This window comes from Chlamydotis macqueenii, chromosome 4 (genome assembly GCF_036417535.1).
Source record: "Chlamydotis macqueenii isolate bChlMac1 chromosome 4, bChlMac1.mat, whole genome shotgun sequence".
NCBI lineage: Eukaryota > Metazoa > Chordata > Aves > Otidiformes > Otididae > Chlamydotis > Chlamydotis macqueenii.
The window spans coordinates 74,493,574-74,520,853 of record NC_141559.1 but is presented as its reverse complement, the minus strand read 5'-3'; the positions used below and the strand labels follow the sequence as shown (position 1 = coordinate 74,520,853).

The 27,280-nt window shown below is 36.5% G+C and overlaps 1 protein-coding gene across 4 annotated transcripts in view; it reads left to right on the top strand.

Annotated features, from left to right (window-relative positions):
* Positions 1–27,280, top strand: part of HTT (huntingtin) — an 86,955-nt gene that overhangs the window by 10,988 nt on the left and 48,687 nt on the right. For 3 of the 4 annotated variants that reach the window (XM_086747803.1, XM_086747801.1, XM_086747800.1), the window contains 25 exons: positions 976–1,055; positions 1,499–1,637; positions 1,883–2,024; positions 3,438–3,616; positions 4,117–4,321; positions 5,188–5,235; positions 8,481–8,561; positions 8,978–9,342; positions 11,207–11,330; positions 11,615–11,733; positions 12,863–12,974; positions 14,389–14,529; positions 15,197–15,355; positions 15,442–15,539; positions 16,889–17,028; positions 17,872–17,935; positions 18,351–18,451; positions 19,692–19,838; positions 20,888–21,008; positions 21,230–21,306; positions 23,585–23,736; positions 24,177–24,379; positions 25,152–25,278; positions 25,986–26,113; positions 26,809–26,919. In XM_086747803.1, coding sequence (XP_086603929.1) covers positions 976–1,055; positions 1,499–1,637; positions 1,883–2,024; positions 3,438–3,616; positions 4,117–4,321; positions 5,188–5,235; positions 8,481–8,561; positions 8,978–9,342; positions 11,207–11,330; positions 11,615–11,733; positions 12,863–12,974; positions 14,389–14,529; positions 15,197–15,355; positions 15,442–15,539; positions 16,889–17,028; positions 17,872–17,935; positions 18,351–18,451; positions 19,692–19,838; positions 20,888–21,008; positions 21,230–21,306; positions 23,585–23,736; positions 24,177–24,379; positions 25,152–25,278; positions 25,986–26,113; positions 26,809–26,919 — 3,363 coding nt within the window. The remainder of the gene's footprint in view (positions 1–975; positions 1,056–1,498; positions 1,638–1,882; positions 2,025–3,437; positions 3,617–4,116; positions 4,322–5,187; positions 5,236–8,480; positions 8,562–8,977; positions 9,343–11,206; positions 11,331–11,614; positions 11,734–12,862; positions 12,975–14,388; positions 14,530–15,196; positions 15,356–15,441; positions 15,540–16,888; positions 17,029–17,871; positions 17,936–18,350; positions 18,452–19,691; positions 19,839–20,887; positions 21,009–21,229; positions 21,307–23,584; positions 23,737–24,176; positions 24,380–25,151; positions 25,279–25,985; positions 26,114–26,808; positions 26,920–27,280) is intronic. The other variant, XM_086747802.1, reaches the window with a different exon arrangement.

Genomic DNA, 27,280 nt, shown 5'->3' with positions numbered 1-27,280 from the left:
TCACGATAGAGGCGAGAGAGAGAGGTAGCAGGCATAGCAGAAACACCTAGCAGACTGAATTTTGTTTGTACATCAGTTATATCAATTTAGGTGCAGTGCCGAAATCTGTTCTTTGGCTCTGAACCTGAAAAATGCACATTTTGTAATTCAGATGCAATATTTTTTTACTTGTCATGTTAACAGAACCATGAGCCTTTGATATAATAGCTAAAGAAAATAAGAAAGAAATGACACTTTCTAAATATCTCAGCTCTATCTTCAGAGGGGCTTAATTAGAGAAGCATTTTTGGTTATATTCAAACTACAGTAGGTACACAATTTCTTCTAGACATCTATTGACTTCCATAGTCTTCTGTATTTCCAACAACTTTACTGTATCCTTAGACACTCGATCTCACAGCCTTCTGGGTCAAGCCAACTGAAGGTGTCGATACGTCTATCTGTCCATCGATAGATACTAAACTTCAGGATGCAAGCTGTTAATGAAGTGATACAGATGAATACATGGGTTGTTGGTTTGGGTTTGTTTTTTTTTTTGTGTTGTGCTCGGGAGCTGAACACTATTTATTTGCATATCTCCACTGCTGTCAATTTTATGCTACATTTATCTCTCTGCAAATGTTCCAGTGATTTTTAGACTCTCGTATCATCAGTGTTTCTTTGTTGGTTGATGACTTTGTGGTATTTTAAGCTGATTTCAGCAGAGTGGAGATCTCAGGCATTTCCTTCTCTTTCTTCCTGTTCCTTATTATTCATTTTATATCACTCAGAAAATTCCTAATACCAGCTAGAAAAATGAAGGCAGTCGTGGAGCTGACTTGACTTCCTTTTGGCTAAAGGGAATTTATGTCTTCCAGACCCCTTACCTTTTTATGTTTAAGTAAAATGGTATAAAATTATCTACTATTGTATATTATAGGTATTTTTTAGGAAATTATTTTGCTTGATGAAAAATAAGTTATATACTCTGTCTAGAATGGCGCTTCCCGAAGTCTACGTGCTGCACTCTGGAGATTTGCTGAGCTTGCCCATCTAGTTCGACCTCAAAAGTGCAGGTAAACACATCCTAGTAATGAACTTTCCAAAGAACATTTAACAAAATAGAGATGTTAACAAAATTTTACTGTTCTCACGTTTTAATTGTATAATTGGGACGTTGGAACAATTCCTATCACATTAGTCTCTCTGAAGTAACTGTTTTGATGAGCTGGTTTTTCTTTTAGTGGAGTTTTACTTCTGTACTATATGTGACTTTTGGGGAATGGGGGGAAAAACTTGTGAAGACAATGCCTTCTGTTTTTTTTTAAGTGTGTCCTTGTCTTTAGTTCCATCTTAATGTCTGCAAACTGTATTCAGAAGACTATTGTCTTTTTTTTTTCCTACATTCTGCAGGTACATGGGTTTTTATTTAGTAATACCACTGAATTTGAGTATTAATTAAAAATGTTTAGATGGGTACAGTTGTTCTGATCTCGTTTTTCTTCTTTGCCATACTTAGGCCATACTTAGTGAACCTTTTGCCCTGTCTAACGCGAATAAGTAAGAGACCCGAAGAATCAGTACAAGAGACACTAGCTGCGGCAATACCAAAAATCATGGCAGCCTTTGGCAATTTTGCAAACGACAATGAGATTAAGGTATCTTTCTTTAACCTCTTTGTACTCCCTGTTATATCTCAAAGCACAGTAAACTATCAGCATTATCAGTCAAATGTTACAGAAAGCAGTGTTACAGCTCCATGTATGGGTTAAGGCAAAAGTTGCCCTTGCCTGATGTACGTTAACTAATGCTTTGAGAGGAAAATACGTTTACTGACTTCTTAATTCACTTCTACCTCTTTTTCTTTACCGTAAAAAGTGAAGTAAGATATCTTTGTTTTCAGGTTTTGTTGAAAGCTTTCATAGCTAATCTTAAATCCAGTTCCCCTACTATCCGTCGAACAGCGGCAGGATCAGCAGTAAGCATCTGTCAACATTCACGAAGAATGCAGTATTTTTATGCCTGGTTATTGAATGTACTTTTAGGTAAGATTCATATGTTAATATGTAAGAGGTTTTCAGGCAAAGCAAAGATGCCTGGACTACCAATTACACTGCTAATGCTTTCTCTATTTTGTATTAAGTTATGTGAAGATATTACTGAATCTATTTGTGTATCTGGATGTGCTGCAATGCTAATTCGGTAATGTTGAAAAGAAACAGACAAAGCTAGGGAAGAAAGTAGCCTGTTGGAAAATGAGGAATTCAGGAAGAACTTCTTCAGGAGTCTGTGAAGACCTCCGTTGTTCAGCAGCTTGGCTGTTTATGCAGCAGGTCTGAGGTGGAGGTTGTGACTGCTGTTCTGAGTCATGAACACATACCCTGTAACTTTTTTTTAGAAGTACCACCGTGTGGGTTCTTTGTTGAAAACCTAACTTAGACCAGGAATTGCTTTTTTTTGTCTTAATTTAAAAGCGTGCAGCTTGGCGTTGGGTGTTGCTTTCATATGTCTTTAGCTGGGAAGTTTGCTTGGTCTTTTGGGCGTTCTGCCACTCATGAGACTCTCTGGATTGTAGTGGTAACTTTTGCTTCAGTTTTGTTACTAACGAGACGTTCTTTACTATGTAGACTATATTGCAAAAGGAGAGGTGAGGAGGACCAACAGATACATAAAGCATTGTCCTGTTAGCCCTGCTTCTTTTAAGAACAGGTGAAAAATTCAAATGCCACAGAGTGACTTTGCTCACTCTGTGTGACTTGAAAATGGTGTACTTTTGTGCACACATTGTTCTTTCTCCCTCAGAGGTGATAACATCCTGTCGATGGTACTGAATTCAGACAGGAGCACTAATATGAACTCCATGAATTGATTCTGAATATTTTTTATTTTTATTTTACCTCCTCTATCTAGGAGGTTGTGTTTTCTTACTTAACTTATATTTGTTCTTAATATATTCTGGGCTTGACTTTGTGATTACAGGTAGGTATATGGAACAAGGTTCCCAATACTTGAGGGAGGAGGCAAAAGTATAAATGTCAGTCATTAGGATAGTAGAGTGTGTGTGTGTGTGTGCATGAGGGAGTTGTTTGGCCTTAATTAAACTGCCAAGTGGAGAGAGGAGGCAGGTTAGGGGAGCAAGAGAGCCAAGATTACTGGGTGAAAGCATCAGGTGAGACAGGGTCCTCTGTCCATTCTCCCACATAGCTTAGATGATTGTCAGGAATAATAAACACTGCATATTTTCAAGTGTCAGGAATATTAAACACTGGATGTTTTCAAGTGTTTCTACAGCTAGAAAACATTTCGAAGTTGCTGCTAGGGTGTTTTTTTTTTTTTTTGCCTTTTTTTTCTTTTTTTTTTCTTTTTATAAGGTATTATATGGACTACATTAAATAACGTTTGTTTTGAAACTAACCACTGTCAGTAAGTGATTTGGCTGTTTCTTTTGTAACCTGCAGGCTTGTTGGTTCCTGTAGAAGATGATCATCCTACTCTCTTAATTCTGGGTGTTTTACTTACACTGCGGTATCTCACACCTTTATTGCAACAACAAGTAAAGGATACCAGCCTGAAAGGCAGTTTTGGTGTAACAAGAAAAGAAACAGAGATTTCACCTTCTCCAGAACAACTTATACAGGTAAAGTATGAATAATAACCCTGAAAAGTACTAATCGGAAGGAAAAGAAATAAAATATATAGTATATATAGTATGATACAGGACCAGTTTGATGTTGAACTGGAATGAACAGGAATTATTTTCTCAAATTCCTGTTCATCTGGGTAAATGACAGTTGGTCCAGTGACTGGAGTTATTGATAAATAATGTTAATGACCAGAAATAGGCATCAGCAGTGCTTTTTAAGTGTTCTTAAAGGAGCTAAGGAATTTCATAATAATTATGTTCTTTGATGTAATTTCTCTGTTTATAACAATAAACAGAAACAACAGACTGCCAAAAAGGCAGATGAATGGCAACAATTAATTGACATTTTCCCCTTGGAAGAGGGTAGTGAAGATTAAATGTAGCGTATGTCAGTCATTTTTAATGCATCACTGAAACTTAATGTGGTGTATGAGAAGAGTATATAGTATGTTATGTCTTCATAGAGACTTACATCAGTACTTTGTTGGTTTTAGGTTTATGAGTTGACTCTGCATTACACCCAGCACCAGGACCATAATGTTGTGACTGGAGCTTTAGAATTATTACAACAGCTCTTTAGAACACCACCACCTGAGCTTCTCCATGCCCTGACTGCTTCAGGGGGCATTGCACAGGTCAGTGTATCCAAAGATGAATCTGCCAGCAGGAACCGCAGTGGGAGCATAGTGGAACTTATAGGTAAGCTATATTTTTGGTAATTCGAGTAAAAGGACATTAACATACATTACCAGTTCTGTTTCTCAGTGTTAGCCAAAAGTGCGAAGGATAAACTGAAATGTGTAAAGTTATGCATGATTTCCCCCCCGCCCCCCCACAGGTAAAGTAAAAGTCTCTTTTTCCCTCGTTCCTTTAAGTGGGTATACATTCATTGAGTCATGACAAACTCCAGAGTATTTTTTTTTTTTTTTTTTTACCATTTATGTTGATTTTTTTTTTTGTGTTACACAGAGCAAGTTAACTGTGGTGACAGATATGATTCCCCACCCCCAAAACAATGTTCTTCTCACCAAGCATATGACAATAGTGATTGTGATTCATAAAAAGCTGATCTAATCAGAATTTGTATTAACTGAGAGCTCCTTGATGCATACCAAAACCAGCATGATATTAAAGCATGACTTAAGTTTATCCATAACTTTTAAAATCGGCTACCAGTGTTCTTGTCTGAAGTGCATGTTCTTAAAATTGTCTCTTAACTGCTACTTACCTCTTTCAAAAGAATCGGTTTCTGAATGGCTTTCTGTAAGGACTTCTGTATTGAACTAACCAATCGTTCTGATATTGCTGCTATTAGAAGGTAATTCATTAGCCAGAAGCAATCATAGCAGTGAAATTTAGACCATGTTTTTTAAAAGCAAACTTTACACAAGTGGCATAAGAAAAAGCCATTTGATGGCAAATGATTTGAAAAACTTGGACTTCCAAAGCAACAAGTTTGCTGTTTCTTGTGGGCTTTTTTTTTTCCTTCCCATTTGTGGCTATTAGAATTCCTTCATGATTTCAGCAGCTCTTTGCCCTGATGTGTTACTTTCTGTGATTTGCAGCTGGAGGGGGGTCTTCATGCAGCCCTGTTCTTGCGAGAAAGCATAAAGGTGATTATTTTCAAAAACAAATCTGTAATTGCATTCCTTTCTGATTTTTTTTTTTCTTCCCCCTCCCCACTTCATTGTCTTGCTGAACTTTGCTCTTCATTCACAATTGCCTTTATCAGCTGAGGTTAATCACTGTAAATCTTAAAGAATTCTGACGCCATTCCTGATATTGCAATCAAGATATTCTAAAATTATTCAAAGCGGTATAATTGTTGTTTTTGCTGTAGTTCACTGGCAAAATTATGGTGATGAATATTGATGCAATTTTCACTTTTAAAAAGCACATCTAAAAATAATTTCTCTGAACAGGACGTTCTTCGTTTTAATGGTAATACCTAACCTTTAATATAACTCACAAAATAGTTAATCTTCCTGGTTTTGTTATGCCTGTTTTTTTTTCTTCTTCTTTCACTAATGCATGTGTATGTTTGCATGCTTTAATACAATGCTTTCTTATTTCTTTTCCTGTTTTTGATGATTAATGCTATTCATTTGTGTCTTTCTGTGTATATTGTCATGTATTTCTTCAATAGGTAGTTCTTTTAGCAGGATTTTTAAAAATACAATTTGCTCTGAAATATTATTTTCCCAGTTTGTGCATGAATGTACTTAATGTCTAGTTATACATTCACACTTTGCTTGAAACTGGTCATATCAGTACTAGAATCACTCGATACAGCTACGGAACAGCTTCATTGCCTGTTTTAGGTGAGCAAAATGTTGCTGCTGCAGTGGAGCTACATGTGAATGTAGTCCAGTCAGTGCAAGCATAGCAAGCAGAGATGTGCAGTACTGAAAAGAGAAACTTCAAGGATAAATAGTTTAAGAATAAATAAGATTGTACAAACTTTAAAGACCATTATAGAAACTAGCTTACACATCTTCTAAATATGTCCTCCCATCTTTGTGTGCTTTAATGCTTAAAGGATATACCAATATGCTTTAAGAATATACCGAAATGTGAAATAGTGGGTAGAGCTGAATGAAATATGGGTAATTTATAGTTTAGAATGAATGTTTAGAAATGGAGTGAAAGAAAGGGTCGTCTGAAAGTAAATATGGTTGCAGCATCTAAAAGTCAGACTGAGTGCAACAAATCGGAATAACAACTCATAGAACAGTTAAATGAAAAATCGTAAATCATAATTTTGATACTTTGAATTAGTAGTCTTCAGTGTAACTTTGAAGTATTAATAATAGTGTAAATTCAATTAAAGTACTTGTTAAAACGCTAACCTTTCCTTCACTCAGTGGGAAATGTGTATGAGTCATCAGCTTCTATCCTTTTTTGAGATCACAATATGAAGATTTTGTGGACTGAAAAAATGGCATAAACTAATTTGAAGAAATCTGTTCATTATTTTGTTTTATACAGGTTTAATTGTGAGTTGTTCATTTCCTACTGCTTTTAATTTTTCCTTCGTTTCTACAATGAAGCCTATTGCCAGATCCTACTTGAAGTTGTTTTGCAGTCTACTGCTATATAGAGTAGTAGGCTTCTGCTGTTTCCATGGGTGAAACTTCTCTAGCTGTAATACTCCTTCGTACGCAGGAGTGTGAAGTGAGGCTGATCTACAGAAACCTGTGACCCTGACCTCAGAGCTCAGATATTCATGTCTTCTCAGTCTTATGGCTTCAGACCAACTTCAGTTTTGAGCAGCTGGCCTATGTTGGTTTGTTTGTTTCAGCTTCAGAAAATTATTTGCCAAAAAGACTGAAAACTCATTTTGAAATGAAGACCTATGCTCTGCATTTTAACTGAATATTTTTCTAAGTAGTGGAAGAGTATCCTGCAGCTTATTTTACATACTCCTTCAAATATATAAAGCCTACTATGCCTAATAAGTCTTTTTCAGTGTCCTTCCTCTTTCACTTACTTTTAAAGGTGCTCAGCTCTGGAAAACAGAATTATCCTGGTTCGTTTCAGAGAAATGGATGTAAATGTGGGAAAGAACAGAGAAGAGTATACTATCTTTCATGGATTTTCTTGGCTACTCTTAGCAGGATTTTACTCACTCTTTTGTAGGAATGTGTAGTTCTCCGTTACTGTTATTTTACATAGAACATACATGGAAATGTCATGGTTTCCTTTCTGCCTCACTTACGGATTTGAATAGCGTAAAACATACTTTTGGAGGAAGCCAATTCTACAGTGTTACTGCTGTGTATGAAGGCAGTTGTGGTAGAGAAATTTAATACAAAAGTCTGTCAGTGCTTTTTTTACCCCCTGGTAACTTAAATGAGATGCAGAGGATGTCACCTAGAGTTATCAAAACGTTGGTATCTTGCATGGTGAATCTTAGACTACCAGCGAAGCTTACTCTAAATGGCAAAACAGGCTTATTACAAAGCAGTTACCGTGAATCCCTCTGTCTCAGCAAGTGACTTGTGAGCTCCAGAAGAATGAGCTCAGTAGCTCCCTCTGCACTCTGTATCCTGTCCCATTTACAGACTTTTCAGTGCAGTTTTGTCCTTGGTTTGCTCCCAGGTGGTATGCATCTGCAGGTATCTTTCACTTTCTACTGCCACTATTTTAAATAGATACTGCTCTGTGAGCAAGAGAACTCTATGATGATCATGTTAGGTTGTAAGTGGTTCTCATTTTTCCTATGGCAAAAGCCTCTCTGAAGGTTTTTGCCTTGGTAGTCCCTGGATCTTGATGGCTGTTGTCCATGGTTCGTCACCCTGTCCCACTTATGTTGTCTTGTGCTTCTAGTCTGTGCTGCTCTTCAACCTAGACGTTTTTCATTCTGTTGTCATGGGAGTTCCAAGCCCCAGTCTGCAGCTAACCTTTGATAAGTTTCATAGCCTTACAGAGGAAGAGGTTATTTATTCTATTACTTGCGGTGCTCTAATGTCCTTATGAGTTGAGGGTAGACATCCAGATGCCAGGTATCCATTCCCTTAGTAAAAGGCTGTACTTGATGAAATTAGTGGGATCTTAAACACAGTCCACAAAATAAATTGAATTAATAAGGTTATATGTAGTTTCTTGAATGGTTACTTAACTGTGTGTTTCTTTGTCACTGCTGTCTGTTTCTCTCTTGATCAGATAGTGAGGGACTGGATATTAACTTTCTTCATTCCTTTCTCTTTTCTATATGTTGCCTGCTATAGCTTTGGAAAATTATTTGGATAAACTTTTTAAAAATAGATTTCACATCTAACTGGCTTCATCTGTTCAGCATTTCAGGGTGACTGTAATTTTGGAAAACTGTAAGGGTTTTTCTTGTATCTCTTCTCAGGTAAAATACTTCTTGGTGAAGAAGAAGGTTTGGAGGATGATTCTGAAACTCGATCAGATGTCAGCGCTGCATCGTTTGCAGGTAACTGTCTTTCCCTCTAGCAGTGCAATCAACCTGTGTACTATACATTACAAATCCATTTTTCTGTTGCCCTTTACAAAATATGGAAGTGATGTGTTACGGTGACTGGTAATTAGATGGGCACTCAAAAGACATGCTATTAAACTGAGACCATAAATACTTCTGGGTACAAAACTTACACTTACCCAATGAAGTTTACTGCGTGTTTTTTTTAATGGAAAGGCTGTGATATTGAGCTACTGGTATAGATGGAATGGCATCTCACAGATGCTTATTTCCCTACCTGTAGTTATAACTGTACAGTTATGCGTTTTCCTTAACCTAATTTAATATGTGGCTTAGTATGTACTGTCCATATAAAGAGTGAAACACACATTTAAACCCTTGATTAACTCATAAATGTCTGTGTTTTGCAGCTTCTATGAAGGGCGAGATATCCAGTGAACTAGCTTCTTCATCAGGTGTATCGACAGCTGGGTCAGTAGGGAGTTCAGCTGCTGATCCTACAGGACATGATATCATTACCGAGCAGCCACGTTCTCAACATACGTTGCAGTCAGACTCTGTAGACCTGACAAGCTGTGATTTAACAAGTACAGCTACTGAAGGGGAAGAAGATGATGTGCTTAGTCGAAGCTCCAGCCAGATCAGTGCTGTCCAGTCAGATCCCACTATGGACTTGAATGATGGTACACAGGCTTCCTCACCGATTAGTGATAGCTCTCAGACTACTACAGAAGGTCCAGACTCTGCTGTAACCCCTTCCGACAGTTCTGAAATTGTAAGTGTGCAACGGGCAGAGGGGGGATCCCCTTCTACTGAGGGGCCCGACATATCTCAGAGTTCTTCCATGGAGGGCCCAGACTTGGATTCAGCTACTTACTCGTCTTCTACTTTTCCATCCTCAGCTAGTAACAATGGAAAGGTCAGCAGCTCACCCCCTCCGTTGGAGAGCTTGACCTCCTTTTAACACTTTCACTTCAGCAGTAATTAAAAACTACAAAGCTGTAATCAGTGTGTTCACTGGATAGGTCATATGAAGGCATTAACAGATTGTCACTCACTGGAAGAATGTCAATATCAAAGACTTGACATAAATATATCCTCTTAGTAGCACATTCTTCATATTGTATAGATATATTAATAATTTATTTAGTGCAGGAGGACTAATGGAAGTGTTAAAGGGTGAACAATCTGTTTGGAATGATAGAGGAATACTTTTGAAACCTAATGCTTCACGTTATCCTCTGCCTGTGCTTTTTCACTTGGCAACACAACTCATTATTTTTTCCTTTTTATTCCATCTTAAATATTTCTCCTATACTGAGCAAATACTGCATGATTTACTAATGTAGCAGTTACATATCTAATAAACACCTGAAATGTGCAGACAATATAGCTATTTTAGGAAATTTATCTCTTAGGCAAGTGTAATATGAGATTGTAATAAAACCAGCAAAAATATAATTACTGAGCGCTAGAGTAGAAAATGGAAAAAAAAAAAGGGAAAACTTAAGAAATTCATAAGTTCTTTTTTTTTTTTCGAGCATTATAAAACTTTTGACTTAAGTTTACTGATAGTAACTTTGAAAGAGTAATAGTCTCTTACCACTACAAAAAAATGGTAAATTTATAATTATGATAAGCAAATATTCTTGCAAGTGTGAGAATTTGAGAACCAAAGGAGTGATAATTGCACTGTCTCTGGAGGAAATGTAGGCAGCACAGAGCCCGAACTGAGCAGGCATTTATTGATGTGTTGCGTTTATGACAAGATACATTTCTTGCAAATTCTTGTCAGGATGTTGTATACATCAGGTTGCATACTGTTTACAAGCAGTAATTACAAGTAAAATTGTTTTTTTCATAATTGACAGACAAAGTGGTTGTCCCACTTACCCACACATGGGCTTTTTAATGAGTGATTTGCAGGTGCTTATAAGGTCAGGGAGTAGCTGAAGGAGTATCTTATGTCTTCTGATAGATTTGAAATGAAATGTTTTTTACTTTTACTGTCTTTTATTATCACTATTGATTTTTTTTTTTTCTTTGTCTCTTATGTTTTTTTTTCTGTATACGTACTGCCTATATGTTGCGTTCTTACCAAGGGTCAAACTCTCTTCTAGAAGTGTCCATTTTAGTAGTATCTTGTTTAGAATGAAGGAATTACAATACGTTCAGACTTGTTTGTCTATTTTTTTCCTACACAGTATGTTCTTAGTTTGACTTTACATGTCCACGATAAGTGAGATAATGGGAGTTTGACAGCAAGGAACAAGTTCAGTCTGTGACAGTAAAGATGTTGGTTGTGATTTTTAACTGCTGAGATAGAGGGACAGTTGTGTTTGGGATAAGGGAGCAAGGAGAGCTGCAGGGGAGGCAGTGCACCAGATGTACGACTTTCTTACTGTTCATGGCCAAGCTCATGACTCAAGTAGGAGACGGTCAGATGTAACTGTGGCCCCTAGTAGTGCAGATGCTGGAGGAGGAGAGGAACAGCTTTGAGGCCTGCATGCAACTGTACACTAACATTTATCGGACTCATATTTGCTTTCAAATTATTTCTAGTTTACTAACACTGCATGTCTGAGATTTAATACTGTGTGTTAAGCTAAGTTATTTTAAGTCCTGTCCTTGCACTGTAGGTTTTGGAGGGTGCTGAAGGACAGTATTCTGGAATGCAGATTGGGCAGCTGCAGGATGAGGAAGATGAAGCTGCAAATATTCTCCAAGATGATTCATCAGAGTCTTTCAGAAATTCTTCTATTGGTATGTTGATAAAATGGGGTGGGGGCAACAGAACTGGTGACACCTTTAAGGCAGGTGCTACAGGTGCATCTGCTGTCTCACTTCCAAGGGACTAAAGACTCATGTAATGGATATGAAAAATAACTAGATTGAAATGTCAAACAAGGAATATATTTCAACACTTCTAATGAATCACTTGTTTTGATCACTGCTAATTTATTTTTCATGTTTGTATAATTAAGTTCAGTTAAAGTGCTTTTAATTTGCATCTGAAATGGTATTTCATGAACTGCTTTTTTCTAAAGCTCTTCAACAGCCTCATCTGTTGAAAACCATGAGCCATAGTAGGCAACCTTCTGATAGCAGCGTAGATAGATTTACATCAAAAGAAGATGCAGCAGATCCTGGTGATCACGAAAATAAGGTGAGAATTAGTCACAGTCTCATCTGGTTTAAAGTTTAAAAAAACTGAATTTAAAAAAAAAAAAAATCATGTAAATTAGTGGTAAACGTGAGTAGCCTGTATATGTGGTGGACTTGATTATAGGTCAAAATAACTAAGGTTGAGTAGTAAATCTGAGTTATAGCCTGAATTTCCTTTCACGTAAGGTGAATACACAAGTGTTGGTATCTTGGATGCAGTCACCAGGAAAACCACAAGAACACAAACACCTTTTGTCTGTGCATTAGTAGGGTACACTGATACTTCACCCAAAGTATCTTTGTGCTGATTGCTACCTATGTAGGTAACTTTATGATCTCCTCAGAAGTTATGATGTCTTACTCTTTGAGCCTCTCTTTCTGCAGAGGGGTTCGTGCCCTGCTAACCACAGGTTACTGATTTATTCTTATGATTTTCTGACATTAGCTTTGGGCCTTGTTCTGAGGTGGGGCAAAAGGAATTTGGTTTGTGACAGGCAGAGTTAAATAAGCTTGTGCTGCTGGGGAACTGTAAATGTTGAAACTACAGAAGGTTATCAGCATTCTTTGGAAACAACTTAGGAATTAATTGCTTCTTATGCTAAGTTTCCAAAGATCATTGCTTGGTAACAAAAAGTGCTTCATCAGACTCCTTCAGATGCAAACAGCAAATCTGAGTAATTTAGAAAATCTACAGAGTGATTGTTGTTTCTGTGATTAATTAAACCAATTATGATACTGGATACAAACTTCCCCAAAGCATTACATTTTTTACAATGCGAGTTATAGAACACTGGAACAGGTTGCCCAGAGAGGTGGTGGATGCCCCCTCCCTCGAAATGTTCAAGGCCAGGTTGGATGAGGCTCTGAGCAACCTGATCTAGTTGGGGATGTCCCTGCCCCTTGCAGGGGGGTTGGACTAGATGACCTTTGAAGGTCCCTTCCAACTCTAACCATTCTATGATTCTATGATTACATTTTGAGGCATTCTTTTTTAATATGTATTAAACACATTTTGTATTACAACCTTTATATCTTTGGAGATATGCAGTATTTCTAAATCTTGTTGTGCTTAGTATTAAGTTGAAGATTAATTTTTATCTATATAAAAAATTGTGATTTGCCTTCAATAGCCTTCCAGGGTAAAGGGAGACATAGGTCACTATACCGATGGAAATTGTGCTCCTTTAGTGCACTGCGTTAGACTTCTGTCAGCCTCTTTTCTACTTACTGGGGAGAGAGGAGGTAAGTTTCTGTTCAAGACTCATTGGTTCATTGTGTCTCTCAGTGTACAAAGTTGGAAATGTGATCAATTTATTCTGTGTGGTTTTTAATTTCACTTTATTGGAGATTTGAGGAGTAGGTTTTTTTTCTGTGACAGTCCTGATTTAAATGATCACACCAGGGTACAGAAAAACGTAAAAATACTTTAAAATTTATGCCATTTTACAGTGAACCCCATTTGAACCATTGGGCATCTAAAGAAGTGTTATAGTAACTTGACCCTTAAGTCAAATACTTTCATTATATTTACACTTTGTGAATTCTTATGAGAAGACCTGTCGGGCTGTGACAGTTTATGGATTGTATGAAGCTATGAAGACAATCTAGTATCAGTATTTCTTTTTATCAGTGTTGGGGGTCCAGTTTGTCTACTGTAAAAGTATCGATACCTCAGTAAAAGCTAAGGAAACAATTCTACCAGTTGCAGTCCATACTGTGGAAACTCATAAAACTAAGTTCAGAAGAACTTTCAAGTATTTGTCTTAATATTTTTATTATTTATTTTGTTTACAATGCCTCATTTGTTTTGATTAAAACAAGATCTAAAGTATCTTTTTTTAGCTTTATGACTCACTTGTGTTTGAATTCAGTGTTAATTTTTCTGAACGTACTTCAGGTAGAGGAAGTGCTGTTGCACCCACTTGTGTTTGGGAAATGTACCTTCAGGTTTTTAATGATTCAGCTGTACTAAAGTAGAGAATTGACCTAAGGTTTTCAAAGACCTAGCAGAAATCTCAAGTTGAATTTTTTTTCTCCACTTCTAACATCTTACAGCATTGGCATAAGTTAATGTGGCTGTTTTTCATGTGTGATAGTCAAAGAGAAGCTTTTTGATAGTAAGTGATTGTTAGAGGCAGCTATTGGGGCTCAAAAGAGGAGTTATTTACCTTTTCAGCATAGTAATAAAATGTCAGTAGGGATTTTCCAGAAAGCCTTTAAGACTTACGCTGCTGCTTCCATTTTTTTTTCCACTGGGAAGTCCATGTCCCAGGCATGTGTGTATATGTCATTATATATGACTGAAGTGAGCATTTAAGACCTTTGTTATTTTTCCCTTTTCTAACCTGTTGTTTGTTCATGTGCTCTGCTGATGTGATGTTCTTGGAAAGTCAGTGTAGTAGCTGTATTCTCAGCAATGGTGGGAGTTAGTTGGAAGTGTGTGAGTTTATTTTGATTTTTGCAGGGTGGAGGGGGGGAGCCATGTATGACTGCTACCTGTGATAAACTGGAACTACTTCCTCTGCCTTCATATTTTTTGTGCAGGCTAAGCTATTTATATCCTACAGAGTTTTTAATTAACTGAAAAACAATTCAAGAAGCTTTTAAATACTCTTTTTTTTTTTTTTTTTTTTTCCCTCCCCGCCCTCCTTCCCAGCTCTAGTTCCTGATAGAGATGTCAGAGTTAGCGTAAAAGCCTTGGCAGTAAGTTGTGTTGGAGCAGCCGTTGCCCTTCACCCTGAGTCTTTCTTCAGCAAACTGTACAAAGCACCCCTTGAAGCAATGGGAGAAGAGTATGGTATGTTGCAGTTCACGTATTCCATTTTAATAGTGTGTTTGGGTTTTCAAATAAACGAGGCAGCATCTATAGTGAAGACACTAAATCCAATTTAATACTTGCAAACAAATATTGCACCAATTAGAATGAACGCACTGTCTACGCTAGTAGCGCATGTGGTGAGATTATTTTTTTTTGTAGTAAGAGTTAAGTTGATGAGCTTGTACAGTTTCTGAGAAGCTGAAGCTGTTTTACTAAAACTACTATATAGAAGTGGTTTGTTTATCTTATAAATTATTTCTTCTGGTTTATTTCAGACCATCTTATAGATGGTTTCTAAGCCATTAGCTTTATTTTTATGAATGCTACAATATGATCAGCAGGGACCAGGAGTATTCAACTGGTCTGACACTGATAGTGATAAAGATGGGGTGTTGACCGAAGCAGCTTTTAGATTTCCACAGAGCATTTTGTGTATAACTGAAAAGAATCACTAGTGTTTTTGTATGAGATCATTGGTCTGGATGGTGTGAATGATCTGTAGATTATCATCTTCAGATGATCTTCAGAACTAAGACGGGTGTATTGATTTTACAATAATTGGTACCGCCACTGAAACATTTTTAGGGATCAGTTAAGTCTAAAAGTAGTATTTTTAAAATAAAGTAGCTGTAACTTATTTTCTTAGAGGAGCAGTATGTATCAGATATTCTGAACTACATTGACCATGGAGATCCTCAGATTAGAGGTGCTACTGCCATTCTGTGTGGAACAATTGTCAACTCCATTCTAATTAAATCCCGCTTTGATGTGGAAAAATGGCTAATAAACGTCAGAAGCTCAACAGGTAAGTTTATTTTAAGAATGTCTTTTTTAATGTAACCAAAATGTCCTTTTGTTTCATTGCTCTAAAATATTTTTTTTTTTTGTTAGGAAATCTCTTTTCCTTGGTAGACTGCATACCTCTGTTACAGAAAACGCTGAAAGATGAGTCCTCTGTTACGTGCAAACTGGCTTGTACAGCTGTGAGGGTAAGCAGAAGTAATGGTTTTTAGGAATGAGGAAAATCACAGGAAAAACGTGTTTGAAATTGGGTGAAAGGTCCAACAGGCAATTGTTAAAATAGGGATGATAGCTGAGCTTGAGTGGAACTTAGAGCGTGTGTATCTTATTTCTGTGTTGAAGTCTGTGGAAGGTGTTCTGTGAAAAAGTAGGAGTGAAGGAGTGAGCTTTTCCTTGGGGAATTTTCCAAAAAAGTAGAAGAACAAGGACAAATTGGAGACTAAGGGAAATTAGTTCATTGGGGAGAGGTACAAGGTGGCTGACTGTATTGCAGTTTGAGTCACCGTAGCTTTTAGTAAAATGTGGATAGTTAATGTATGGAAAGTATGATTTCATGTGCTAAGAAGAGGGCTCTGTGATGTGCTGAGGGAAGGAAGTCCAGTTAATTAAATGATGCTATCTTTTCAACCTTCTATTCTGTGATCTTATTGTTTGTATATAGAGGTTTCATATATGATTTACACTTATGATTATAGCTTTTTAGAAGAATTCACTAGAATTGTTCAGTTCAGGCAACTTGCACTGATCGATTTTGACTCTTTCTTTCTTTCAATATATAATGTAGCCTGACTTCACACCTTTTGGCAGGAATATTCAAAATCATTTTGGGTTAATCTCCGAACAAGAAAGTACATTTTTGTGTTGTTAAATAAGACAGAAGTGTAGAGTTAGAATCATAGAATCACTTAGGTTGGAAAAGACCTTTAAGGTCATCTAGTCCAACTGCAAACCTAACACTGCCCAGTCCACTAAACCATGTCCCGAAGTGCTGCATCTGCATGTCTTTTAAATACATCGAGGGATAGTGACGCAATCACTTCTCTGGCAGCCTGTTCCAATGCTTGAGTCCTGTAACTTCTTCCAAAGATCACACATTCTGCATATAGTTTGAACAGTCCTTAAAATGAGGAGGTATGACTATCTGAAAAACTTTTGGAAATCAGAACCAGGTCTGTAAAAATATCCTTTGGAAATTAGGAGAGACTGTTTTAGAACAAATAAGAATATAGTGCTTGTGGTGTTGAAGCCCCGTGAATTTTAGAATTTACTCTTTGGAGGATTGTCCTCTTGTCTTTGAGGCTTGTGCTCCTCTCCAGAGTTTAAATTCAGCAGCAGATTTTAGCAGTTGACATGGAGCTAGTGTCCTAACCTTGCAAAGTACCTAGGTCTAGTTCTTTCTCCTAGCTCTTAAACAGTAACTACTTTTAGTATTCTAAATAAACCAGACTTTTATGATTACTTACATATTTTGATTCGGAGAACCTCTTCTGTAATGTAACTGAAAGTTTTGGTTTGGGTTTTTTTTTTCTTTTCTCAGCATTGCATCATGAGCTTATGTAGTAGCAGTTACAGTGAACTAGGTTTACAGTTAATTGTTGACCTCCTTGCGCTGAAGAATAGCTCATATTGGCTAGTAAGGACGGAACTTCTGGAAACACTTGCAGAGGTAGATTTTCGGTAAGTACTTATGTTTTTCCATGGGTATTGTAGCTGCAGTGCAAAGATGCTGTGCGTAGGAGACTGCAACCGTAATGGAGCAGTTTCTTCTGAAACATTAACAAGTTCTATAAAAGTACTTCAGACCAGTCATTTATATAAGGAATATATGAATTCCTTTGTCAAGTTACCGTTGACTTCACTATCAAGCCCAATCCTAGTAACACTGTATAGGAGTTGCTAGTTCAGTGTTCTGCTTTATCAAGTCTTCTGTAGATCTGTGATTAGAGAAATGTAATCAGAGATACAATCTGGAAACCTGGGGTTTATGTCCAGTTGTGTATGTTTTTAAAGAAAAAGACCTGACTCATTCACCATTATTGTCAGCTCTCTCCTATTGCTCGTTTTCTGTTACACTGAAATGAATGTGACTTTACTTGCCTTGTCTTGCATTCCCTCATTCTCTACAGGTTCTTCTAAGCTGAAGGACAAAAGGTGGTTATATGAAAATTCTTCAAGTTATACTTAGTCTTGCAAAATTAGACTCTTTCTGAATAATGATATTTGGAATGTGTTACCACCTCTTCAAAACAGTCCGATTTTTACGTGTATGGGAAAAAAAATGCAGTTGCAGTGTGTAAATAATATTTTTAACTAAAGCAAAGTAATTCTTCTGTTACACTAGCTGGATAGTAGTTTAGCAAATAGCTTACCTTTTCTAAAGGTAGCCAAAAGCTTGTTTACTTCTTATATTTTCCCTGCAGTGGTGTTTTTAAAAAATAAACAATAAGAACCCTCAGAGCACTGAAGGGATAAATAACCTTCGATGTTAACTACTGTACTCTGAATTCTGTTTTACCATAGGCTGGTCAGCTTCTTGGAGGGAAAAACTGAGAGCTTGCACAGAGGCGTTCATCACTATACTGGTGTAAGTAAATTACTCAATCAGTATGTTATGTTTCTGGATTAAGGTACCAGTGCCCTTTTGGCACTTCACATTTAAATTCTGTGAGCACTGATAGTTGTTTTAAGTATATTTTGTATAAGTAGGCTCATGTTCTGAATCTTGTTACAATTAGGAAGTTAATTTACTACTGAGATTCAAATATCTTGATGTTCTCTGGTGTGTGTGGGTGTGTGTGCGGTTGTTTTGTTTGGTTTTTTTAAACTTCAAAAAAATTTTGCCCTTTATGTATTTAAATTGCTTATTTGGCAACGTTGAGGTAAAAATTATCTTACAGACTTGTATGATAGATGAAATCTCACTTGTTGACTATCTTTTAACAGTCTGGTCAAATGATGAAAATATTCTCTGAACTTTATTGTGCTAACTTATTTTCTAGCTACTAAAACTTCAGGAGAGAGTGCTTAATAATGTTGTAATATGTCTGCTTGGAGATGAAGATCCAAGAGTGAGACATGTAGCTGCAGCTTCATTAATGAGGTATATATGGTTTTAAAAATTTCTTTTGCATGTAACTAAAATAATGGGGTTTTGGGTTTTTTTTGTTTGTTTGTTTAAGTGAGGAATGGGAAACAAATGCAGCTTTATGGTACCTAGAGCATGCATGATTCTGAATCAGCAGGCAATTTTGCTTCTTATTAGTGTTACAACTACATTTAACTTATTGCATTCTGAGGGTCACTTTCAGTTTCAACTTCAAGTTTTCTGCATGCTGAAGTGATTTATTGAGTATCTTGATAGTAGTTGATGGACTTAAAATGTTGCGATTCTACTGAGTTGTCCTAGCTCCCGAACGTGGTTATGAATAGTGTCTCTTAAAACTTTCACGCTCACTGATTATAGTAAAGTAGTTAATCTTGTTTAAAAAGCAGCTGTTTGCTGTAACCTACTACAGTTAACATTGCTGTCCAGATAAATGCACCAAACAGTAAGGGTTAGTTGGTAGTTTGTTCGTTTAGAAGTTGGGAGCATCTAATACTGAATTCCTGGAATATTTTATTGTCAGAGGAATCTCTTTCCTAGTTTTACAGACTGTTAATTGCAGTCCATTCTTAATAAAGGACAATGAAACCTTAAATTCTGCCACTTAAAAGCATTTGTATGACAGAAGCAGCTCAGCAGAGAAAGTCGTTAGCTGAGTGGTGGCAAATTGAAGTTTTTCTTTATCTTTGTGTTGACTTAGTGACAGCACGTGTGCTAAGGTTGGAAAAGACTTAACTGCCCAAGAAATTTTTTAAAAGCTTGCAGAAGCCCCTTGAAAAATCCAGTATGGGCATTCATTGGAAGTACTATCAGTGAACTTTATAAAAATTATGTGTTGTAGTTTTTCACTGTTGTCTAAGTTGAAAATGTTGTTATTCAAGAAGACTTGATCTTACTGTATGTTAAAGTTTTGCTGTGTAGAAGTCAGATGTCCTTTTCACGTAGAAGTTAGTTTACAGTTGACAGAGTTACCTGTGGGGAAAGTATCTGGGGAGATAGTATTTGTCTCTGTACTCCACTCTCTAGTGAAGTGGTCATTGTAGTGTGTGTCTATAAAAGACAGGTTTTTTAACTAGCATGTGTCTAGAGCTGTTCCTGTGTTGAATTCCACTTAACAGTGTGAGTTTTAGTAACAGTTTTTATTTACAAGTTGATATGTCTAGTATATGCAACTTTCTGTATTGTATATTAAATAATTTCTGAATAAGCCTTTTTCTTTTTGACAATTATCATTAAGGCTTGTTCCAAAGCTATTTTATAACTGTGATCAAGGACAGGCTGATCCAGTTGTGGCAGTAGCAAGAGACCAAAGCAGTGTCTACTTGAAACTACTAATGCATGAAACGCAACCTCCATCTCACTTTGCGGTGAGCACTATCACCAGGTATGTTATGTGACTTGTCTTGCTTTAACAGGAATGTGGACCCAAATTTCGATTCATAATGCCTAGAATCATATTTAAGTCCTGCAAATCCATATGCTTATGAATTCTTTTTCCAGTCTGTAGGAGCATCTGTGGTAGTTTTAGACTCCACAGAAACAGGTTCGTGTTTAAAGAATAAGCTGGTGTGTGAGTTACTAGTGATGTGCTCACACATGAGTTGGAGGGAGTCGTTCTGTGATAAACTTATCTTCTCTTCATTGTGAGATCACCCTATTTGTCCATTAAATTGCACAACTAAGTGCAGCTTTGCAAGCTAACCATATGTATACATTATTCTTTAGGTACGCTAATCGGTATTTATGACTCCTTGCATCTTGTTTAATGATTGTGGTTGCAGAAGTCTGTATTGATTCCTAATTTTGATAGTGTGTTCTTGTTGCTGTATTTCTTCTGTGAGCTTATACATTCCTAAACTGTTCTGCTTAGATACCTTGACTTATAGACAGTATGAGTTGTATATATTTATGGGGAGGTCTTTGCTTCTTTCAGTTTGTCATCCAAATTTTTAATTACGTACCTTTCCCATACCTGATCTTGATTGTGTCACTGAAGATTTATATATTGTAATATGGAAACAATAGAACTTTGCGGACACTGTTATTTCAAATATGAAATGGTTATTTTTCTACAGCAATAATCTTTTTACAGCAATAATACAAAGTTTGTAAACATGCAAAAATGTTAGATGGATTTGAGCAAAAGTAAAGACTAATGCTAAACTGGTGGTGGTTTCTAGAGCACCTAGGTGGGTGTTTAGAGTTGATCTCCTGTTTCTGTTTGCTAACAGAGATTTGATTTTATAATTTAAATTGCTTTTGCTAGTACAGAAGCAAAAATACTGAAATATCATAAGGTGGTATTTTGAGTGTTCTTAGATTTTTGTATTTTGAGTGGCCTGTGAAATATGTAGTAGTAATTTAAGCCATAATCATTTTTGATGTTTCTTTTTTTTAGTGTATGTTTTAGTCATATAAATATTTTTATTTCAGAACATACAGAGGTTACAATATGCTGCAAAGTCCAACAGATGTCACTATGGAAAACAATCTCTCAAGGGTTATTGCAGCAATTTCCCATGCATTGACAATATCCACTACAAGAGCACTTACAGTGAGTTTTCTTAGTTGCTATAGTGGCTGACTTTTTTCTCTTTTCTCTTTTTTGCTTACTTGCTTTGTTTTTAATTATTTCTTGACTATATTGGTATCTGTGGATTCGGTACTGTGGCAATGGCAATAGTAATGTATTTAATTCTCACTCTTAAGATACTTTGTTGTTGTTAACTCTTCCAGTGATTGAACTGTTTCAGTTATTGGTGTTCACTTTTTCAGTTTGGGTGCTGTGAAGCTTTGTGTCTTCTCTCCACAACATTTCCAGTCTGCACCTGGAGCATGGGATGGCACTGTGGGTATGTTCCCTCATTTGTTATCCAAGCTTCTAAAAGTCATGTTTGCAAAACAGAAGTACACTTATGTAGGTATCAGAAATCCTGGTTTAGATGTATGCTGTAATGCTTATCTTAGCAGTTATTAAAGAACTTTATACAGAAGAGTGTAATATTAGGTTGTCATGATATTAAGTGTCAGCACTTAGTCACCTCTGGAACCCCAGTGTGTATCACAGGGATTGGCTGCAACTGCTGTAATCAAGGGTCTTTATGGTCAGTGCCTGTCAAAATGAGTAATAGGAGAAAATTTTCCGTGCTTTTGAATGTTTATTTTCAGGATATTGTGTCTTGTAGTGTCTCTTTTTAAAATCACAACATAATAATTTTCTGTAATTCTGTGATTTTTCACTTTGATCTCACGTTTATGTTGAAAAACAGTGGGTAAAGGAAGCTGGTTCAGAATTGTTTTTATAACGATAAAGGCGTCAGGTGCATTTAAATTGTTCTAACTTGGCACACTGATTTGGAGCGGCAAATGAGACATCTGTAATACTTAAGTGTTATGTAGATAATACATGACAGCCCCAAAGTGCTTATGTTCTGAAGAAACTCTTCAGAACCTATCTGTACAGTTGGCAACTCTAAGGCTTTGATCTTGCCTCTGATTATCTATGTGCTGTATCATGTGAGCTGTAAAACGAGCTACTGAAGATGTGCATGCGTAGACCTGGTTAGATTTTAAATACATTTACCACAATTTGCATTGATTTTCTTCACTGCTATCTTTGTGTCTGTACTCTTATTTTACTCTTCTGGTATCCTGAAACTTGTGCAAAATTTCGTCTTACTTTAAAAACAAAGCAAAACCCAAAAACCTGACAAAAAACCAACCCTTTCCTGGCTGCTTTTCTTGTTGGCATTCCCTCTCTTTCCTTGCTGGCTGTAAGTGTGGTGTGCTCTGCATATGCATTCTGAAAGATGTCGTTTGAGCTATAGATCCAGTTTTAACAAATGAAGTAGGTTAAGATGTGAGCAGTTCTAAGCTGGAAAATAAAATCAATGCAGAATTGCAACAATGTATCTTTGCTCTACCCAGCTTAAAAAATGCTATTTTTAAGATGCATGTAGTATTTATTAGAGATGTAATGACATAGCCTTTACCCTTTTCTCTCACTCCTTCTTTGCAAATTTTCAGCCCATGTTCATACCAATTTGGATTGTAGGGGTTTTTTTTGTGGAATGATACAAACATTTATCATTCTGGTTAATAAGCATGTAATAACAGGGATAATAACATGATAATTTTGCCGAAATTATTTTCTAACTTAAGTATTGTCGTTCTTATGATTAAAAAGCTATTGGAATTGCTGCATTCCAACTCCGTACACCTCAACATGGATTAATTAATGGGTTTCTAGTTGTATGTAGAGTAAACAACACTTGCATATGAAAATACTTTCTTTTTTTTAAAAAAAAAAAAAGGCACTGTAATTACTGGTGTAGCTTTGTCAAAATGGTAGCTATATTTAGTGTGATTTGTATTTTCTGAAATTGCTCTAGTATTAGACCAGAGTGACTACATTAGAAGAGTTGTTTGTTTTTTTTTTTTAATTAAAAAAATATTCTGAAAGAATCCCTTTACTTAGAGATTGCTTAAAGTCTTTTCCTGAAAGAAAATTAATAGTATTGTGCAAGTCTTAGAGCTTTGAAATGATGTTTGTAATTCACATAGTATTCTGACAGTTTTTGGTAATCTCTGCCAGCTCTTTTTGAAACTTGAGTTGTGTGGGAAAATCTATTTTAACATTATTGTAAAGGAAAATATGGAATGCGGCAACAAATTGCAATCTTAGATAGAGTCTACCCAAAAATCTGGATGATTTAATGGATTATAATAATTAAATTATTGTCACTTTAAAGCAATATCTTGTTATATTGTGATACTACAGCTTATGTCTCCCATCCCTGCCTGGCATATGTGCAAGAATTGTAACTCGAGATAGTTCAGGACTAGTGTCTCTCTGGATAGCAATAAAATACAAAATTCTTCAGTTTATCAGTAGATGTCACTATCAGCTTTGATATTTGCTATTTAAAAAAAAAGTAACAACTCTTCAAGAATACAGAGTATTGTCAGATCACTGCTGCAGATGTTTAAAGTCCTACTTGAGTGTTAAATGTGTATTGTAGTAGAATTTTTTTTATATTAGTATTCTACTTAACTGTTAGTTTTCTTAAGACTTTAAACTTACCGAAAGGAGAGAAGAGAAGTCATAACATTCCAAAATTAAACTTCCAGTGTTTCCCAGCCAAGTCCTTCAGATGAAGCTCAGAAGGGCTGCACCATTGGAATGGCTGGCATGGTCCTGTCTCTCCTTTCATCAGTATGGTTCCCACTGGACCTCTCTGCACATCAGGATGCTTTAATTTTGACTGGAAACTTGCTGGCAGGTAGGGCAAAGCAAGAAAAGTAGAATTGTTGTGTTATTTTTGCCATTAGCATCAGAAGGCCTGTATCTTGCCATGTTCTAGTTGCATGCAACAAAATACTTGCAAGATTGAGCAGAAGAACTGAAGAAAGAGCTTCTTGCACCCAGGAGGTTTGAAAAGATACTACCTCCAAGTTGCAAATTTCTCTAGTTGCGAAAGGGAATGTGTGGTATGCTTAGTACAGGCTGGGTACAAAGAACTAATTGTTGTTGTTGTCAAAAACTCTGCACTACTGCTGGTTTTGAAAATATAGGCTCACTTTTCCCTGTTTATATGACTCGGAAACTTTCTGAGAATTAATTCCAAGGGGTGGGGATTTTCTGAGGTTTTTCTGTTTGTTTTTTTTTTTTGTTGTTGTTGTTCGGTTGGTTTTTTTCGAAATAATGTGATTCCTGTTGCAGCAAGTGCTCCGAAGTGCTTAAAGAATCCCTGGAGTGCTGAAGAAGAGTCCAACCAAGGTGCTGCAAAGCAGGAGGAACCCTGGCCGGCTCTGGCAGATCGAACTCTTGTTACTTTAGTAGAACAGCTCTTTTCTCATCTGCTAAAGGTCATTAATATTTGTGCACATGTAATGGATGATGTTGCTCCTGGCCCAGCAGTAAAGGTAAGTATTAAAAATAAATAAATGTGTGGCTTAAATATTGTTGCAATACAAACATCTGCAAGGCTCCACGTTTTAGAGCTTATACAGATAACTGTCTGATACCTCGATAATATGATTCCACTATGTGAAAGAAAGCAATAATATTACCTTAAATTTTGAACCTTTTATTCCTGATGACTTCACTTGAGATATTAATTCAGTGAGGAGTGTATACAGTAAATGGGAGTATTGGATTGCGTACTTCAGCATACATGTTGACTTTTGGGTTGCTTGGCTGACTAATGCACTGAGCCCTTTTAGGGCTTAAAATAATTCTTCTGACTTTTGAATATCCTGCAAAATACTTTGACTTCTGAAACAGCTCGTATGAGATACTTTTGAGTTTGCGTTTTTGTTTTGTTCTGAGGTATCTGCATTTTGAGACTTATTTACTGACTGTAAGACTATGTTATTAGGATTAGTAATTTCTTCATATTTTAAAACTGTGCATTTTTTTGACACTCCTTTGTCTGGAATCACACGAAACTTTAATCGTTGAGCTCTGATTCCATTTCATTGACTTATACTGAAGTTGAGAAGGAAAGTAGGGAATAGATTCAATTTCTTCCTTTTCACTTGGGAAATTCATGTCCTTAACCTGAGAGTTGCGACGTTTTAATTTAACTGACAGTCAAATAAAGGAGAGTTTAAACAAAAGATGAATATGCTTGTAGTTGTGTAGAAGAAAAGCTACTTGTGCATACAAAATGAATAAAGCTTCTTTTAATTCCAGGCAGCATTACCTTCTCTCACAAACCCACCGTCTCTTAGTCCAATTCGGAGGAAGGGGAAAGAGAGAGAGTCTGTCGAACAAGCATCTGTGCCAATGAGCCCTAAAAAGGGTGGTGAAACTAGTCCAGGTAAGCACACTTACTCCTGTTAACCCTCCCACCTACTATCTCCGTCTAAGTATGGTTACAACATAAAGAGAAGAAATAAAACTGAGTAACTTATTTTCTGAAGTTTTAATTCAAAAGGCTGGCAGACCTACTATCAGAAGTTATTTTCAGTACTGCATTGCAGGAAAGGTAGCTGTGAGTGGGGGCTTCTTTTCTTTTTTGTTTTTTATCAAAATTAACTGTACTTTTCAGAAGCAAGATACTTCTCAATCCTTTTCCTCACTCTTTTTCTGAGTCTACTCAGCTATTGGCCAAAATTAAAAGTAATTTTTGCATGTATTTTACTTTAAAAAACTTTGAAAGTTGCTTTGCAACTTTTGGCAGGAGTAGCTTATATTGCTCTTGGAAACAAGATTCTGAATCTTAATTTTTTTTTTCTCTGTAGTAATGAATGAAAGAAATGGATGTTAATTCCATTTGTAAGCTTGTAAGTTTTACTTGCACTTCAGTAATAATCCCTCTGGGTTAATTTCTCTTATCTGAGGGGGCTAGTTTCTTGGAATGCTAGTTCACTTTCTAGTTGTACAGTATGTGTTTTTGCAATTTAAAATACATATGCAGGTCAAAAAATGCATACTGTCTGATAATTCAGATATTGCAAATTGAGTGTACATGTCATGAGCACCCTGGAAAAAGTATATTGTTCTAATCTATGATAAATTTCTTAGCTCCTAGGCAAACTGATGCTACTGGGCCTGTTCCAACAAGTAAATCGTCTTCAGTAGGAAGCTTTTATCATCTTCCATCATATCTGAAGTTATATGATGTCTTGAAAGCAACCCATGCTAACTATAAGGTACTGTGTGATATTTGACTGAATTAGAATGTGGTTGGGCAGTCACTTTGTGATTCTTTTAGACATGGTTCTTCTCATATCAAGTCAGTTGTTTGCCTGTGTGAGCCATTTATCCACCAAAAAAAAAAAAATACAACCACCATCAAACAAAAACCAACCAAACAGAAACCCCTGATAGGCACTGTCACCCTGTTGCGTGTTTCTCTGCTGTCACTGTTGCTGGTACCAAATGACGCTTCACTGGCTTGGCAATGCCAAAAGGATCCCAATGTCTGTTCTCTCTGCAGTTTGTTCCAGGATGGATAAGCTTTTGCCCATTAGTTTGGGTAGTAGAAGATGTATTCCCTAGGGGCCTGGTGATCTGATTTGTATGCCTCGGGGGGTGTATTCTTGTTACACCTACTGTGTTTCTGAGAAACACATTATCCCTTCTCCATTACTTGTCAGCATCCTAGGCCTTCCTGGATGCTGTAACTTCCTCAGGCTAGAGGATGGCTTTCTTTTTCTTAGTCAAAATGAAGTCCTGCCTTTCCAGCAATTCATAAAGGAGTCTAAGCTGTCAGTGGCGCTGACTGAACTATGCTGAAATTTTAGGCAAAAGATCATTTTGTGTCAGTACCCACTTCTTTCTGTAGTTTTTATCTCCTTACCAAGTAATTGTTAAGAAAAAGTGTGTTTTTACTTTCTTGGACCAGGTTACTTTGGATCTCCAGAACAGTAATGAAAAGTTTGGATGTTTCTTACGGTCTGCCTTAGATGTTCTGTCTCAAATCTTGGAACTTGCTACTCTTCAAGACATTGGAAAGGTATAAGATTTCTGTGTGCTTTCTTTTGTAGTGAAGTTGTCGAATATCTGTGGCTCTTTACTGGGAAAAAGCACATATCATTGATTTTAAAATTTGTACTGTTGCAAGAGAAAGTAGTCTTAGAAGTGTTGTGCTGCTACAATGTTGGGTAAAGTGCTAAAGCAGATTTTCCGGGTTAAATTGCTGCTGTTGAAAACTGGAGTAATTCTTTAAAACTGTTTAAATTTCATGTGGAGATTGTTCTTTCCAGTTATTCTTACTATATTAATGTGTTTAAATATACTAATGATAAATGTACAAAATGTCAGAAGGCATACTGCTCTCCTTTGTCTCCTGTATCTTGATATTTTTTTCTTCGTAA